This window comes from Battus philenor, unplaced genomic scaffold, assembly GCF_028537555.1.
Source record: "Battus philenor isolate CCGP_79_NKW_IND1 unplaced genomic scaffold, ilBatPhil1.0.hap1 SCAF_25, whole genome shotgun sequence".
Classification (NCBI taxonomy): domain Eukaryota; kingdom Metazoa; phylum Arthropoda; class Insecta; order Lepidoptera; family Papilionidae; genus Battus; species Battus philenor.
The window spans coordinates 2,503,353-2,523,134 of record NW_027181688.1 but is presented as its reverse complement, the minus strand read 5'-3'; the positions used below and the strand labels follow the sequence as shown (position 1 = coordinate 2,523,134).

Below are 19,782 nucleotides of genomic sequence, written 5' to 3'. Positions count from 1 at the left end.
ATGCAATTCTCTGTTATCGGATTGCATTCGGCCAGTGAGACTGACGTAAACGTGATAACGTATCGATTTTGAACATCGAAGGTGAGCGATTGTGTGCCGAATTGAAATAATACGTGAACGCAACTTAGTGCTGTGAATGCGTTCATATAATTCATGTTCGATATTTAAAAAATTCATGTTGGGAATCTTAAGAGATTTTTATCTATATATAACTGTACTGTGATATAAAGAAATAAATTACTGTAGTATCAACAGCGGAAGAGAAGGAAGGAAGATGGTGTGTATAAGAAAACAAGTAAGTCAAGAAAATAAAAGAAATTGTTCAGAATATAAAGTAGAGAAAGAGAAATAGTAATAGGTAGTTAAAAAAACTAATTAATACAATAAAAAGACATAGTTTTTCCCTAGATACGAATGAGTATTATTAAAAAAAAAAGTTATTAATGTCTGTTTATAAAACACAAGATACATCTCCGATAAGCGCGCGTTTGTGATATTCGTAGTAAAAAATGTCACATATATTGATTCTAATTTCTATAATATTGGGCTTCAACGATACGACATTACTTTTGCGCCACACACGTATTATACTAGTATTAAAGAAATCGGCGCCGGCGTGTAGACGAGGGTCAGAATAGGCCTGCGTATCTATACTTCACTTCACTACACCTAATTCACTACACTATACACCTACACGGGTATAGTCCCTCCTTGTTCAAACGTATTCGTTGTAACTGTACAATAGGCCAGCGTATAATTTATTTCACGAACCTCCTGTTTCCGATATCTTAATTTCGATGAAACTCTATTTTCACTCTTTTAAGGCTTTTGCCTGTATTCAATCGTATTTTATATTTACACTATTACTTAATATTAAAGTTTGTATTATTTTAAAATTGGAATAGTGTTTTTTTTAAAATTAACTTTTACATCATCAGGCAGGTTATATAAAAAAATAGAAATAAAAAAACTAGAATTAATTCATTTATTTGTAGATATTACGCGTTGACCATAAGACTACGCTATAGATAAGACCATGTATTTCACACATATAAAACCTCTGTGAAAAATGTAATTAATTTACAAAAAAATACTGAATAGAAATATGTAATAACGAATGCGTATGCGCACGAATGTTACGTAAAACAAATTCAAACGAATGCAATAAAGATATTGGACTTACCTTTGACTCTCAGATAGCGATGGCCCACTATGAAACTTTGACGAATGTCTATCTATATCAAAGGGCTCTTTATCAAGAAAGTCGCTCCAGTGACCCCGGGCAACAGCATTTCACAATAAATCGTTATAACTTTATAGCATAGATGCTATGTTAAATAGCAATTTGAATAACGATATGCTTACAACGAGATTTCTGTTCTACGGTTTGCTTCTGTGATATACAGTTAAATCAGAACGGTAATTGAGTTATTAATATATTGAAATGGTCGGAGAAAATTATTCTTATATATTTATGAATATTTCTGAAACGAATCGGCCATATACGCGCACTAATGCTTAGTAAAACGAAGGAAAATCGCTTACTTGGGACACGTTCTTCGACACCAACGATACAATCTCCTTCAACTTATCATGATGGGAAAGGTCGCTGGTAAAAGGAAGGTTGGTAGGAGAAAGAAGTCGTGGCTTCGTAACATTAGAGAGTGGACCGGAATCGCCAGCGCTGCTGAGCTATTACGCAGAACCAAAAATAAGGAAGAGAGCAGGAAGCTGATAGCCAACCTCCACTAGTTAAAGAGGCACTTCAAGAAGAAAGAAGAATGGTGATATATGATATAGAATATGTAACAGTAGCAATGATATTTTAACTGTTGTCGCGCGTGATGTGTAAGAAAGAAAGAAACAGAAATTGTGAATGGCAAAATAAACACTACTATTAATAATTATCTTAAGTAAATTTTTACATTAAGAAACTTTTTTAAAATTAGTATTATAGCCTTTAAGTAAATTTTGTTACTTTCTTATATTTTATGGAAACATTAGATTCTGAAATGAAAATAGATACAAATATTAATAAATAATAAATTCTCGCATACGAGCTGCCTGTTGGAACCATATACAAAACCAAAATAATCACTTTCTTAATAGAAAGCGAACGTGAGGTCAATATTTGTCCAGTGTGATGTTTGTTGACCTCTCGGAAATCTACTGACCCATATTTGTGTAAGAAATTCACAGCCGAATGAGAGAATTTTTTTTCTACTGTATGGTAAAATCAAGTTTTGCGAAATTAAACCCGTCTGTATTTCTTTATTGGGATAATAACACATTTTTCATCTATTTGGTAAAACTTTAAATACACTGCGGCATTTTTTTCTTATTTTGGAAGTAAAATATTGCTATCATTATAAACGATATTATTATAGGAATTTAATATACGAGTAAAAGGTTGTACTTAAAATTTAAAATGAGGAAAAATTATTAAATTTTGGTATATTGACATTGATGTTAATGTTTCTTTCACCTTCTTACACTGTTGTTTAAGTGGTATTTGCGGTATCCATGGGTGCGCCTGGGCAAGATGCTGAGAGCGCTTACCCCAAAAGCCTCTTTTAAGGTAGAGAAGTTCGGGGGCTTCCTAGAGAGCCTCGGATCATATCCCTACATATTAATTTTCACCGAATTGGAAGGCTGTCGAGGTCTTAGATCGCTTTAGACTACGCTTCAAATAGTGAGTAGGCTTTCAGGCCCCTACTAGGGGATCCTAAAGTAGGCTGTCATTCCGTAATAATACCCATTTATCATTTCTAATTGCGCCCGAAATGGATCTAAAATATGAACTTCGCTGAAAGAAAAACATGTTTTGTTTTCTTATATTCACGCTTTCTTTACGCTAAAAAAAGATGTACATTTTTTTAATATGAAACAGTAAGTTTTTATGCTCGGTGCTAGGAAAATCATTTAATCCTATTAAGTTATCCAATGAGAAATTTGAATAATTAAAAATGAAATAACTATATTTTATTGCATTATTCAAGCCGAAGTCCATTACTATCTTGCATATATGTCGATCAAAATATTTCATAAAACTTTGTCAAATTGCCGGATGGTAATGTTTTTGACTTTTGGCAATACTATTAACATTATCCTATTAATATTATCTAATGATAAAAATAATCCGGTGATGTTAAATCATTTGAATCGAATTGAATATTTTACGTTTTGTTATACCTTTAGTGTCTGTTAAAAAATAAATTTCTTATTGAAAAATTTGGAACACACTATTGGAATAATATATATGTTATATATATTAGGGGCGACCGGAAAGTAATGTCGTTTCTGTTGACATATTTTACAGAAGAACCGATTGATTTTTAACCGCTCCGGCATTGATTTTTATACTAAATGGCAAAATGTTGTTGATGAAGGTAAATATATTGTTGATTAGTAATAAAAACTTGTTAAAAATGTAGTCGAGTGAATTTAACTTAAGAAAGCGACATTACTTTCCTGTCCCCCTAATATATATAGCTTTAGAAAAACAACATACCACAAACGAATTTACAATACATTATTATCAAGTTGTAAACGTAACGTGAAAATATGAATGGAATTCTAAACCGGTATTATGTAAATAAATATTTATATACCGGCTAGTATGCCAAACCAGTTTCGTACCAGTTTACGAACCGAAAACAAAACGAGCTGTCATTTTGATTATAAATGATCCACCGTTGTGAATTCTTATCGGTTATTATCGATTTTTTATTGTACATAATTACAGTTAGCGCAACACTATGATTAGAGTTGTGATCTTAGTTGCTTCATATTTTTTTTAAAACACCCAACTGTTATAAAAGTTTAACGAACGAATAAACTTTAATACTATATATACAAAGTCATCAATATTATCCCATCTGCCTATAGACACCCACTTCCTTCCCCCAAAGATATCTAGGAGGGAATATACCGTAATCGCCACGAAGATGATGGTGCTGGCCGTATGCCATGCATTACTTGTGATCGTGTCGATTCCACCACTGCTCAGGCTATATATATATATATACACACACATATATTTATATATAGATATATGTATACATGTATGTATATTTATATTTATATAGGTTTTGCAAACGAGATTTCGATGGCATTAAATTAAATCGATAAATTTTAATTTTAATTTTTCAATACATGTGTAATCAGTGCCGTTTTATTTATAAAAAGAAATCTATTAATTTTTTTAGAAGACATATTATTTGGTAACAAAAATGTATAATTCATATATATATATATACATATATATATATATTATAATAAAAGATTGTCTCCATGACTGTACCTCTTACGAGGAACTCTTCGACATACATCAGTAAAGTCTTTTCTCCAATATTTTCTAAAATTCTCTTTAAATATGCCATAGCCCTTAACATTGTCCTTTTATAAAGGAACATTTTCGCGAAAAAAAATTTAAATTTATGTAACAACACCATAATTGTAAAAATTTAAATAACAAATGGTTAAATCTATCTTTGTTTATATATCACCTTTAGCACTAAGATGCAGGTGTTGTATCCCTCAGGTATATTAGGTCGTGTTTTTGAACGAAGCCTTATGTTTGAACAGAGAATGTCGACCATTCTAGCGCAAGCACACTGTCAATAGTCGAGATCTTATTTTAATTTCATTATATATAACCTATTAATATAAAAATCGACAAAGAAATCGATTTATCAAAATGTTAAAATATATCTAATGGATTCAGGCGTTATTTTGCGGTCAAAGTCAAGTCCATCCTAAGTTTGAAAAGGACCAATAAGTAGCTATATATTGGTCCTTTTCTTACTTAAGTTATTATATATTATTTCGCGTCTTCTTTTCTTTATTTAAGTATATGTGCTTCATCGAAGAGTGGCAGCCTAACTAGACAATTGTGACTTGGAATCGAAGGTCGCGTGTTATATTCCTGGAATACAAACTTATATAAATCACAATTAGTGCGTTAAATACATAGGGTTGCCACTCCTCAGAAATAAGCTTCTAGAAGATGGGCAGCAGCGTTCTCCGAGTACAATAATACCACACTCTGATTGCCAACTTGCCTGCCAAGCGTGGTGATAACAGTCTATCTCCCCATAGATATCTTCTGAGGAGGCCACATTTGTAAGGAAATAAAAATTAACGACCCATAGAATATCGTAAATCTGTTTTTTGCTTGCAGAATGTACCCCTGCAATAATCGAAAAACCTACTGGGGTTCGAATTAGGAAAGTATTGTCATAATATTTATATGTGTGTGTGACAATACAACATATATCTGTGAAGTTATACACACGTAAATACACTGTTCGTAATTCAAAATGAATTTTTTTTAGTAATTCAATATTTTTTTTTATTATATATCTTCTTAGCGATCTCATCACATCTGGCATTTCAAGTGTTTATATTCACCTTATTGTTAAATGTATAGTACTAAAAAATCTTCTCTGTAAATGTTTGTGACAGGTTTATTTGAAATGATATACTGGTGAGGAATATTAGCATAAGGTTTCCTGACGGAACTACGGCGCCGACCGCAGATTATATTTGATATAGTATAAATAAGACAGTAGAAATAGTATAATATAAATAGATAATAAATTAGTATATAAGATAACGCTAAGATAGAAAAGATTTAATCGAATAAAAATAAATTAATTAACTATAAACACGTGAAACAAAAAAATCACACTTGCTAAATGTCTTCTCAATCAGGGGTGTACAATACTCGGCTCGCGGGCCACTTGCGACTCTTTTAACATGTTTATGCTGCTAAGCATCTCGGAAATGGTATTTATTTTATCAACTTACTCTTTTTTATTTAACATTTTTCAATTCTTATTTTTATTATAAATATAGTTATGTAGATAATTAAAAAGTGTTACTTTATGTGCGTCCCGCTAAACTATTTTAAAATTTAAATTGGCTTCTTGATGGTTAAAAGGTTGCTCACCCCTGTATTACATTAATATATGGCACGAATGCGTAATTATAACATTAAAATATAGATCCACATAAAATAATCGTAAGACAGAGTTAAGTGATTTGAAATAGTAAATAGGAGATTAAGAAGGAGAAAATATTGTAAATGAGGTATTACAAGGTTTCTGCCGTAGAATTGTACAGTACCCGGCGATATTGCACATCGACCTTTGGAAAGAGACAATCGGCTAATTTATGGTTCGTAGAGCGTTATCTCTGTCGCACGACTGACAAAACGTCACATAGGTAGCGTGGGATACTCCTGAGGATGCCCCTTGGAGGGGTGAAACACGTTTTGAGTGATTTAACGGTGGTAGTTGTGTTTCGCATTCTTTAGGCTGGCGGGCGGTGTACTTTATTGCACGATTACTGCTACATAGCTAAAGTAGCAATATATTAGTCCTTTTTTTACTTAGGATGGAATTCCGCAAAGTAACGCCTGAATATATTAGATAATCATAGGGCTAGTAAATAGTTTTAGACCATTTTCTTGAAAATAGTTAGCACGTCTTATATTCAGCAGTAAATCATTCCATAATCGAACGGCCAGTATGTTGAAACATTTGGCTATAAACGAGGAAGATGATGATATATAATATAATCAAGTTATATATTTATATATACAGATTTACCTACAAAATAAGTAAAATGTTTGTCAAATTCGATATATTTGAATCTCTAGATTTAGGTTATTCTTATTTGAACATTACAAAATATAAGAAATGGATACATAATGCCTCCCACATATGTATGCCCACGTCGATCAAGGTCGACACGCATCAACGGCGGACCAAATGGTTGAGTAACATTCCCACTTTAAGGGCATGATACGTAATTATTAGACTATTGATGTTACAGTTGACTTTACTTTGGACCTTAAAGGGAGCATACATCAAGACTTATTTGGAATCTTTTGTCATTGTATGTATTTGAAATACTAATAGTATTTGATCATATTGACTGAAGGAGTGGGGAAGAGGAAGTATTGTCACGAAAAGTTATCTTAAAATAGGATAGGCCAGTAATTTCTAGCAGTACGAAGTCTGCATGAAAGACGGTAAACAATGAATTTTAATATGTAGTTATCCTAATTTATATGTATTATTTCTGGAAATATATTGTAGATTTTTAGATAAGGTGTCTTCTCATGTCAACTAAGCGGCAGTGTTCACTTTGCGTTGTGGTTCCCAATCCTAGTAGACCCTTAATGTTGCCGGCGATCCTTGATGAGTAACCCTGAAGGGTGCTTCTCCCGTACACCGAAGTAGTACGTGAGCAGATGTCTCGTCTTCCTCCAGGCACGCCCTGCACAAAGGACTGTCCGTAACGTCTATTGCACCATACATTAATTGACAACGAATGAGGTTTACTTTCACCCATTTCAATCCTTAAAGTATGTGTATACATAACGAAATAAATAAGAATTTACAACGCACATTCAACAAGTAAAGTGACTCCCAATCTAGTGATATAAAATTACGCTCGTTTCACTGATAATGTTACATCCAAACCCACTCCTATATCTGGCTGCAGGCGTGGACGTTAAAAACAGACAAGCCGACCCCGAGCGAACTATCGTGACCATTTGCTAGATAAGGTGTTTGCGAAACATTTCCCTTATCATAGATATATTGCTCACTTTATATTTTTGAATGGAATATCTATCTACACCTATATATACAAACTCTTTTGTACATAATTTCTTTTTCAGCAGAGCTTGTCTTATAATCTTAATATAATTTAAAATTTTAGATGAGAGAGATATTTTAGAAATTTAAAACACAGACGCTAATATCAGACTTTATAAAAAAAAAACAACATACGCCGTTAAAGGTTTTCAAATCCAATATTCCTTCTAGAAATATCTTACTTATTTACTGAAATTACACAACTACTACCGTTAAATCACTCAACACGTGTTTCACCCCTCCACGGGGCATCCTCAGGAGTAATGTTACACCGATCTGTGCCATACACAGAGCCATGGACTCTGTATTGAGTATGCAGCATGCGCATTTATTAGCGGGCTGGCGGTGCACTTTATTGCACGACTACTGCTGCATGGCGGAAGTAGCTATGTATTGGTCCTTTTCTTATATTTCTAATATTTTAGCTATTTTGTCACTTCTGTTTATTATTTTATTTATCCATGTTCTGATTTTTTAATTATTTATTTCTTGTTTTTGTTTCTTCTATTACCTTTTTGCAGAACTCTAAAAAGATATTCCGAGTAGAAGTTATTTTATAACGAATTTTTCGAAGTACCACCTCACAAGGCAGGTTGATATTCGATAAAGTTCTCTCGGCAGCCAGTGATATACATAATAATTAAAAATATGTGTTTATATTAAATAATCATTGTTTACTCATTAGATCAGTCTCACTTCTAAATCAAATATTTACTAGACTATTTATTATTCATTCTTTCTGAGATAAGTGTGATCCAAGTTAGTTTGGTGTTTTAATTTATTATTGTATAATTATGTATTACACTGTATTATAAATATATACGTTTGTATGTATATGTACACGAAAACTACCCGTTATTTATCTCTCTACTGTTTCCATACTATAGTTGTCTGAAATAAATTACCTCGTGTGATAACCGCTCATTGTATTTTTTCTTTACCGTTATACAGGAATATATATATTTTCTAGCGTGTAAAATAAAGAATGTAAAGAAAAGAAATAGATGTTGACCTTTAAAACTTTTACTCTAATAACTTATCACCATGTAGATTAAATAACATTTTTAACAACATATTATTTTTTTTTAGAAAAAAAAGTCAAGTCATTCATGTCAAATTGACAGTTAATCTTTCCCGCCAAAAAAATCATTTGCAATAACAAATGAAAACGAAATTCCTTTCGGCCATTTTGTTTTCAGCCTATCACAACGTGGAGTTGCAACGATTCTTAAAGTTGTTGAGCTAACAAAGATCAAAGATGCTGGGAGAGGAAGCTGGGATAAGTCAATAAATTCATGAGTTTATTTTTAAAACACCAGCCCCGCCATAAGTACGCGTTTCCTGTCCGATAGATAGATCATTATAGGATCGATGTGCATATGTTTTTTATTAGTATAATCTGTATTGATCGATCGCTGTTTTAGACAGACGCATATTTTTTTTTTAATAAATACATTTAATGCTACATTTTTAAACAGCTAAGTAAATATCAACTTTCTTTAAAAATATTAACCAAGCTTTATATTGTTATGTTGATACAAGTTAAGAGAACTGAGCCTTCATATGTTTAATTACCTTCAATTAAAGGCACTCTATATACAGGATGATTGTTAAGTGTACAATTAATGTATGGTACACCGTACTAGAAAATCAATGGTTTTGAAAATAATAAAAATTGTAATGATAATATAGTCCAAAATAGCGTTAAAAATTCAGATAATTGCATAGTAATGTTAATTATTGTTTATTATCTGTCTGTGCAAACTATACTACCAAAAGTCATTAGCGTGTTGCATTACAGTAGAAAATAAAAATCTATTTAGCATATTTCAGTGTGATCACCTTATGTAGTTAAGTATATATGTATTTATTTCTAAATAATAAAAGTAATCGTGAAAAATATAATAGATTCCTTCTTATAAGTAAAACGGCACTGATTACACATGTATTGAAAAAAAAAATTTATCGATTTAATTCGATGCTACACAAATCTCGAATGAAAAACCTATTACCAACAATTTATCTGTTATTAAATCAAATTTCAAATTAAGAATTTGATAACGTTCGACTTCTCAATTTGAAATTGAAATTTCCTAACGTATATCATTTATGAAAGCAAGTAAAGTACTATATGCCGTTATTCATATGATTCCCTTAATTAGGTTAATTGTTTTGATATTACCGCATTTCATATTACATACTGCTATTAGTCGATACGTCTAGCTGTAGACAGAGACAGAGAACATTTATTATGCCATTGCGATATCCTATGTACGTATATGGAATCGGAACTCATTTATTTGGAAGTCGACTGGGAATACTGAACGCATACTGGTGTAAATGGAGATATTTGGATACACTCGGAGACTCGGAGATTCTCGGAGACGCTCGGAGACACTCGGAGACACTTTATAGAGCGTCAAAAAGTTTGCCCTCCACTGGGAAGTAAATAATGTACCGGCCCGAAGTGAAGTTCCTGCGGTACCCCTAAACCTTAATTATTTTAACCCTTTCGTTACCAGCGCCGGAGTTAGCTGGCATCCACCTTGTAATGTGGACTTACGTGTAGATCCCTGTTTTATGATTTATCACAGCCAAATACATTACTAACAATTATCCTAACTTCTATTTTTAATTAATATACCAGTAAAATCTTTATATATGTAACACGAATGAGAAAATTTGAATATCAGCTTACCGCCATGCAATGTGCACACTTCGCGGCGCATATGTCCGGTTCAGTAGCGTCACTACGTAAAGGACTGCGGTAAAGTGTTAAAAACTTTTAAAACTAGATTTTCTACGATAAATCTGTATCAAAAATAATCTGTAAAAAGCACAGCGGAAGTTTTAATTAAACGGAGTATCAACACTCCAAAAATGAATAAAACATCCAAGTCCTTCAGTTGATGGGATTAAATTTGGGCGATTCTCAACAGCAGTCTTTATATTGCGCTTTGTAATATCAAAGTACAGGTGGCGTATGATGATTTAGGTTAAGAATACTCCCTGTCTAGGAGATAAGGACCCACGGTTTTAAAGACAAGATTGCAATCGCCTTTAGTTTTCTTCAACAACAGGTAAAAGTTATAAATGCCAATACAATACTGGTGAACGACCAAAAAGGTTACATGCGGATTTTTAAATCTTTTTATAAAAAAATATTTTAATATAGTATAGCTTATTCTTCTATCAAAATGCACTTACGTTAATATTTTCGTATCGATAAATTTAATAAGCAAATTTTATTTAAGTCTCAGTGTGTTTGTATTAGTGGGACCGTATAGTAATGTCTCTTTCTTAAGTTATATTCACGCGACTTCTTCTTCTTAAGTTACATTCGTTATCAACAACCTTTTGTCATCTAGTATAGAAATCAATGCCGAAGCGGTTAAAATCAGTTTTCCTGTCAAATATGTCTAAAGAAACTACATTACTTTCCGGTCCCCCTAATATTAGTTTATATGTAGTTATAGTTGAAATAGTCATTATTTAACTGTTTTGCTTCATTATCCTCGCCACCACCACCACCATCACAATTATCATTACCACCACCACCACTACGATCATCACCACCAACATCGCCATCATCCTCATCATCAACATCACCACAACCATCAGCATCATCATCACAATTATCAGCAACACCATCCTCATCATCACCAGCATACTCATCTCCATTATACTCATCACCAGGTGGTTCTGGGCTCACAACCACCACCATCACAATTATCATCATCACCATCGCAATTATCATCATCATAACCTACATCGTCATTATTTATAATTGTACCTTATGTGATCGTCCGCTAGAGCCTTATGATTCTGTAGTGGATACTACGAATCGGAAAGAGCAGAGTAGGAAATTCAACCATTTTAATATCGTCTCCAACGGTCTTATTAGAAATCTGTGGGAGAGACCAAGTCCAGTTGTGGACATCCTATAACTAAAATGATGGTGGGGATCATCTGATGATATGTGATTATTACATCGTTGGTTCAATAGGGCGTAAATGTCAGTAACGAGACTCAAGTATTTATATATATTCAATTCTAATTTTTAAGGGTAAAAGGATAAAAGAAAAATATACTGTCTTTCGGAAAAAAATCCCTTAACAGACATACCCTTTATGGTTTTTAGATAATACATGTTTTTATTTGCGCCCGGCTAAGAGAAAATTATTCTTAGTAATAACTGACTTTTCATATGTTTTACTAATTTTATTTTTTATTCTTTACAGATTTCCAAAAGTGCCTAACAGATAAGGAATGTGCCTTCAGTGCTAGTGGAACTCAGTGCCTATTGTAATAGAGTTTATTTTTGTATAAAATAAAATATCACCGGGTTCAATTTGTAGTGCTTTGTTCTTGTGAGAGAGATACAGAAGTAACTGCAAACATGGAGTTGAGAAGAATCTTGTGCTGCACAGCTGTTATGATGATGATCTGCTTCTTACAGATATCAGGTACGTTCCTTTTTTTAAATTTTATCGCAAGCTTTATTAATAAAAAAAATATATTTTTTACGGACGAAAATATCGGAAAAAGGTCCTATTTTTGTGGGAACAAAGATCTATATATCTTTACAATTAATATTTCCACATCTGTTTTTTATTTCTTTTCACTTCCCTGCATACTTAATATTATCTTTCTCTCCATTCTATTACTCTGCAGTCCACGACCGGTTCACAGAAGCACCAGGAATCCTCTTTGAACTTAAACCTATGAAGGTACTCAGAGAATCCCTCGTGCTCTGTGAAGAGTTGGACTAAGACCGTGTCCTCCTCCAATTCAGAGATATTACATGGGTCTGTATTGTAAAATTTAAAATAGTGCCTCACAATTTTTGTTATAATTTGATGACCTTCAATGATCTTAATGAGATAATCACTGCAAGGTATAGGTCTCCCTGAAGATAGAGAGGACCTGCAAAGGACGCTGCTGTCAATCCTCTGGAAACTTGTCTATGACCAGTGACAGTTCCATATAATTAATGCAAAAATAGCTTGAATCATATAAGATTGTATCCCGGAAACATTTTTATTAGTTTAATAAACATCTCAAAACATATTATATGTTAATTCAGAGACATTATATGAGTGTTACTTTCTTTCAGTAAAGACAGCCTTAATGCGTATGTCAGTCGATGGACGCAACCTTCCAGGTCTTACACTAGATCAATGATTCCCAAAGTGGTCTATATCGACCCCTAGGGGTCTATGACAACCTGCAAGGTGTCTACGTTAGCGAAAAATAATTTGGGGGTCCATGAAATGAAAATGGGGGTCCACAGACTGGACATCATTAGCCGAGGAGATTTAAGATTAACCCTTACAAAATTGACGCCAAATGTTGATAATTTACTACTAAAGCATCAGGTTCATCCTTCTCATTAAAAATATTGACTTATTGCTTATGTTATTTTATTTATAGTTTATTTTATGTTAATTTAATGTTACGTATATTTTACATAACAGATACAAAATTTTATTTTGAGTAGTTTTAATTTAATTTCAATTAATAAATATATAAATTAACATGTGTTTTTACTTTAGGTTTTTAACACTAAACTTCACTACAGTTAGAAATTTACAGGAAATCAATATCAGGTAAGTAGGGGGTCTACCCAACACGGAAGAACGTGGCAAGGGGTCTACGACACAAAAAAGTTTGGGGAATTCTGCACTAGATTGAATCTAGTTAGTTTCAAATATAAATGGTTTTTATCTACTTAGTCATATTACTAGTATTTTAGCATAGATACGTCTTATTTGTCCGCATTGCGCATTCACTTTTGGCACCATGTCTAAATTATCACTCCGAAACGGGGTCGTTCAACCGCCGATACTTAGAACTGTAAAATTGGACAAATAAAAATAAACGTCAGCGCTTAAAAAATTAGATATCACCTAGACTGAGTCATTATAAGTACGGTTTATTTATTTTTTAATTCCGTGCGATTAATGTCGTTATGTTTTACAAGGCTTTTTGTAAATAAAATGTGAATTAATCACGTTTTTATTTGCGTCCGAAAAAGTTTACCAAAAATAAAAAAGAAAAAACAACAGCCGAGAGAACTTGTAAAATACAATTTAAAGTTGAGGTTGATAGTCATTTGTTTAAATTATTTGCTTTATCATTATCATCATAATCACCATCATCATCACCATCACCACTATTATAATCATCACCGCCATTATCACCATCGCCACCACCATTATCATCACCATCACCACTATTATCATCATCGCCATTATTACCGTCGTTATTATTATCTTCATCATCATCACCGTCATCATCATCACCATTATCGTCATTATCACGATGACAGCCGATAGACGCCCATTGCAAGGCCTGGGCCACACAACCAGCGTTTTTAATGATGTCAATAAAGTTATCTAAGTTGTGTGTGGACGTCATACGCTACGCTTGTAGCAGGAAGTTTTAACTTAATAGAGAAGAAAGAGAAGGAGTGAACATCTGTGCTCCTCATTCCCAATCGGAGACTTGGACCTTGGAGGGGGTTATATCTCGTCCTTTTTCAACATACATAATGGCCTTGGCGTCGGATACGAGGTGATCCGCCACAAGTATGTCCTGGCTCTGCGGAAGTAGGAGCTATATATATCCTAAGTTGTTGAAACTACGGTAGTATTCGAAGTTCCTGTAGCTATAACAAAAGGTGTTGAATAAAACCATGATGGGGTTTTAGCGGGTAGGAGAACCCTTTGTAAGAAAAGGACCAATATTTAGCCACTTCCGCACATGCAGTGGTAGTCCTGCAACAAAGTGCACCGCCTGCCAGCCCGCTGATAAATGTGTATGCAGCAAACAATGCGAATTACACAACTGCCACTGTTAAACCACTCAACACGTGTTTCACCCTTCCACGGAGTATCTTCAGGAGTTATGTTACACCTATTAGTGCCAAACACAGAGTCTCAGAGGCTCTGTGTTTGGAGAACCCTTTATCATGGGTATCCCATTCAGGATTTCCCAACGGGAGAAAGAAAAAGGGAGCACCAACTTGAGGGTCGCGTGTCACATGAGGTTTTAAAGATTATTTGTGCCTTTCGATAAATGTGTTCACTTCGAGTTATTTTTCATTTTTGTTTTATTATATTTTGAACAGATATTTTAATGTAATTCAAACAAGTGTATTAACAAATCAGAATATAGAAGAATGCGCTTTATTATATTGTTAAAGTATATGTTTCACCCGCGTTCACTGCACTTCAATCACAACACTAAAATCTTCTAAAATAAAGTTTTTAGATCATGGACCTCTGTTTTCGTGAGCTCAATTTCAACGAATCTACACAAAGCCTGAATTGTCTTAATTTATGTATTGTTTGTTACATTTTACATACGTTATAAAAATGTTTCTTAAACTGTATAGAAACAATTGAATAATAATCTGGACTAATTAAAAGGTTGGTTATCGCTGGCCTATAATATATTTTTATTTTAATAACCAACTACTCCGTTAAAAAGCCGCAAGCTACCGTTCGATTTGGCATTACAGTATTGAATGTAACGGTAATTTCATATAATGCTATGTTATTTGATACCTGACGCGTTTTATTTGCTTAGCTGTTTTAGTTCCGACAGTGTAACTGGATTATTTAGAAAGACCGTTAATTGATACGTTTGAATTTCGAAACGTATTCTTTTTCAAATTGAAATCACGATATCTTATTTTTATTTCGGGTGATTGGTAAGTGTATAAAAGATTTGAAAGGTGAATGTATGGCAAACACCTTCGTTTCAGAAATAATTTAGTAAGAAAAAGCATTTCCGAACTTTCAATTCAGTTGCACCAGAAGTTATTAAATATTATTAATAGTAGAACAGAAAAAAATAATTAATATTATTTCTGACTGTTTGTATTTCGTGCGACAGAGATAACGCGCTCTACGAAGCCGAAATTAACCGATTGTCTCTTTCCGAAGGTTGTTGTGCAATATTTACCGCCGGGTACTGTAAACGATAATTTTTTTTTAAATTCATAGTACCTTGTAAAAAGTATTTATGGAACATTAATTTTAAAAAAAATTGCGAAAAAACTTTCTTCATTTGACATTTGACAGTTAGCTTTGAAAGAACTTCGCACGTTTGACAGTTCAGGCATTATTATATATGTTGTCTGTTGACAGCTGAAATTTTTTTTTTGATTTTCTGTTAAATGCGACATGCTAATAGCTTTTAGCAGTATAAAGTTTGTTTAACAGTGTGATAATTATAAGTATATTGTGGTAGAAACTGTATTTAGTTGTACTTTTAAAATAACAGTTGTCGTTTCGTCTCTCACTTAATAGAATAAGGATTATATAAAATTTGTCCTTCCAATATTCGGTTCTTCTCAATTTTAAGTATAAAGGAATGTCTTGTTGATTTAAGTCTTTCGCAAAAAATATATAAAAATCAATACAAATCGCACCCAATATGTCACTACGGAGGTTAAAGACCTTTTCAAATTAATTACAAATTCATTATCAATGTTGAATTATATTTCACCTGCGACGTAGAGTTACGAATAGTTTGAGTTTTGGATGCGGCATATTTTTTTTTCTTTGAAATAAAATTTCCTAATTTTTATATACATATCTAAACATTTGAAAGTTAAGTTACATATGTGTGAACACGCACACGTATACAAAATTTACTGAATTTTCATAATAACATGAAAATAAAGCCATAAAAATTGTTCGTGGCCACGGGGAATATTATGATTACAATTGGTCATAGATTTACATACTGGAATCCTTTTAAGTTCCCTAAATTTTAAAACAGCTGTGTAAATAGGGAAAGTAACGGAGAAATTACTCATAAACCTCGAAGTAAAAAATCGTTACTAAACTATCACGGGATTAAAAGTTAAAGATATGTTATTTATACTAATCTGTTCTGAGACCACGTGATGGATATGTATTTATACCACGAATGGTCTTAACCCTTTCTCTAAATGAGTATATTGACAGTGGGAACATTTCAAAGCTGCCACAGGGTAACAAGTGTGGGCTTGACATTGCTTTTGGCTTTCAAATTAGTTCTAATATAGTCATACAATATTTTTGTATTGTCGATTTATCGTCGATAGAATATTGTTAATTAAATTGTTTTTTATTATAAGTAAGGTATGATTACTCTTTCGGTGCCGTATTTTATTTAAATATACAGACAATTACAGGTGTACATAGTATGCAGCTTTATAAAAGTAATAAAAAAAATACATTTTAGTAAGAGATTTGTTTGTTATTGCGGGATATTGACTCCTCTTTGGGTGAAGACTTCTAACTTCTTCCACGAGTCTCTTTCTCTGATTTGAGTCAACCATTATTTTCTTGCTATGTTAATTATGTCATCAGCCCATTGTCTATTTGGTCTTCGTATATTTCTCTTAGTTGTCTGTATGGTATACCAGATGTCACTTTAACTTTTATCTTATTTTATAGTGTGCTGTGAATCACGTTTTTTTAGTTACACATTTATATTATTTTTCATATTACATCCTTAACACTTAACTCGCTAAGTTTGATTAAAATTATGGTTCACTTTTATTCAAAATTTAATCAAAGACGCAGTTATGTTATCATTTTATCAAAAATATAGGGTAGTATAGTAATGTAGTCAGGTATTTTAGAATATGTAGAGAGTGAATTTACTGTCAAAGAGAAGACAGAATATATATATCTTTCAAACAATACTAAGTGTCTACTGAGATGTCCCCCCCATAGTACCGACTTTACCTACTCCTCCTTTTCAATACAACCTATTCTTCTCCGGAACGCGCTCCCCCTCGATATCAGGATGATCAGGAATCGTTGCTCATTCAGAGCGAAGGTTCGATAGCTGTCGCTTGACATGTTGACGAAATCATCACGATAGCTGCATTTTATTATTCATTATATTTATATAAATAGTATATATACATATGTATATATTTATATCATTATGAAGTAGCCATTAGCATATTTATATGAGGTATTTTAAAGTGATTCTCTTTCTTCGATTTGATTTTACATTTTCATTTTATTTTTCGTGTTTTATGATATTAACTAGTTTCACCTACTTTTATTAAAATATGTCTTCAGCTTTAAGTTCGCACTTATACAAAAAAAGTATAATTAGTTTTTAAATTAATAAATAAGCAAGCATTCATGTACACTATAGGATGTTTAGACATAATTATTTTGATATCTAAATTCCTATATGAAAGATTCCGACTAATTGTGGGCTTTGCAAATGGCGAATGCACTTCTAGATGCGTACGTGACGTCATATCGTTCGTTATATTTCAATTCTCGGGTGCATTAACCTATTTCATCGACATGTGGGAGAAGTCTGGATCATTAAGCCTATATATGCATGCAATAAATATATATCGCATGTGCAAATCGTTATACGAACAACACACCCACGCAGAGCTCAATTATAATTAAAAAAATACGTTGACAGCAATATTTGGAATATTGATTTTAAATTTGAATTTCGAATTAAATTCTATATTCATTCGTTATTTAAAAAAAAGTTTAAATAATGATTTTCGCGTATCTATAACAAATTAAATATTAAGAAAGACTGTTGTATGTTCTGAAGATGTATAAAAATGTACAGGATGATGGAAAAACAGGTATAAAAGCTTTATAGGAGTGAAATCTAGTTTCAGAAATAATAAATAACTAAATACTAACATAGTAAGAAAAAGCTTTAATTAAAATTCATCTATTTTTAGTCCATTTCTCATTCTGGAAAAAAAAACTTGTGAAATATTTTAGAGTTCTCACTTTATATAGAGTGATTTGATTTAGATGAAGAATCTTTGAAGCATTTTGCTGCCAAATCAGATATAAATTTACCACATTAATGCTTATATATATATTTAGAGTCACAAGGTCTTTTTAAAATAATATAAATTAAACTTTTAAGAATATAGGACATAATCAATCATTTTTAATTGAAATATAAATTGTTTTATTACATTTGTAGCAATCTAAGATAATTGAAAAACAGAAGTTATGCCGAATTAAAAAAATAATTAAAATTAATATACCGCATCCGTTGCAATCGATCGTTACGTAGGTTGGTGTAATTCTTGGTAATCGGCGGGGAGACAAAATGGTCGCGAAGCACGCACGAAACATAAAGGGAGATACATTTAATGATAAAGTTTTTTTTTTTCAAACCAACGTGGAAGTGGACATGGGAAATAAAGAGATAAATCCACCGTTTTCATTGTAACTCTGTTTAAAAAAAAAGCAAGTGTTTTTTTTTACTATTTTTATTATAAAAAGTGACATGCGTATTGGCCACGTATTTAAAGTCAGATGCACGTGTACCGAGACAACTTATAATGTACATATTTTTTATTTTATTTTTGACTTTACTATGCTTTGCAAGGTGTTATATTTGTGAAGAAGAAGCAGGAAGGAACTCCAAACCATCACACGCTTCGCTTATCATCAGCTTATCACAAAATTCACTATGCGAATTTAGGTGATTTGTGATAAAAGCTTGTGAGAAATAGATATGGAGAAAGCGTGTTAAAAATGCGATTTTATCTACTTATGTATGTCGTGCGAAGAATGTGAATATCATTGCAATTTAGTACACACTAGAATTAGTTTGAGATTGTTACAAACGAGTGTTACAAATGTGCTTTGATCTGAGAGGTTTATATAACAAATTATTAATATTGGATGTTGTACCTTTATTAACATTACTAGCTTTTCCATGATCACTTCGCGAAAGTAATGGTATCCCGTCAACATTCCTTGTTGACATACGAATCCTAAATGTGGTCATTTACGGATCTGGTAAGAAGGTAGACGGTCAGTAGGAGAACAAAGGAGAGGGCTATGCTTGGAGTTTCGCTGCGAGAAATGAGGAGATCCACAGAAGAATCAAGATGACAGACGTTGCTGGAATGCTCATCTGAACTGGTAGTGTAATCGACGGCCGTTGGGATCGAAAGGTTTTAGTGTGGGTACGCCCACTACTGGGTAGTCCGACGTTATAGTTAAGGCTGCGAGAAGTCGATGGCAGGTCATGGCAGCGATCTACAGAGAAGACTAATGCCTTGCAGTGAGTGTCCATCGGCTGAAGAAAGAAG

At 32.7% G+C, this 19,782-nt stretch overlaps 1 protein-coding gene across 1 annotated transcript in view; it reads left to right on the top strand.

Annotated features, from left to right (window-relative positions):
- LOC137924905 (protein amalgam-like) overlaps nt 1-19,782 on the top strand; it is a 232,715-nt gene that overhangs the window by 17,132 nt on the left and 195,801 nt on the right. The window contains exon 2 of the mRNA XM_068768298.1: nt 11,912-12,136. Coding sequence (XP_068624399.1) covers nt 12,070-12,136 — 67 coding nt within the window. The 5' untranslated portion in view covers nt 11,912-12,069. The remainder of the gene's footprint in view (nt 1-11,911; nt 12,137-19,782) is intronic.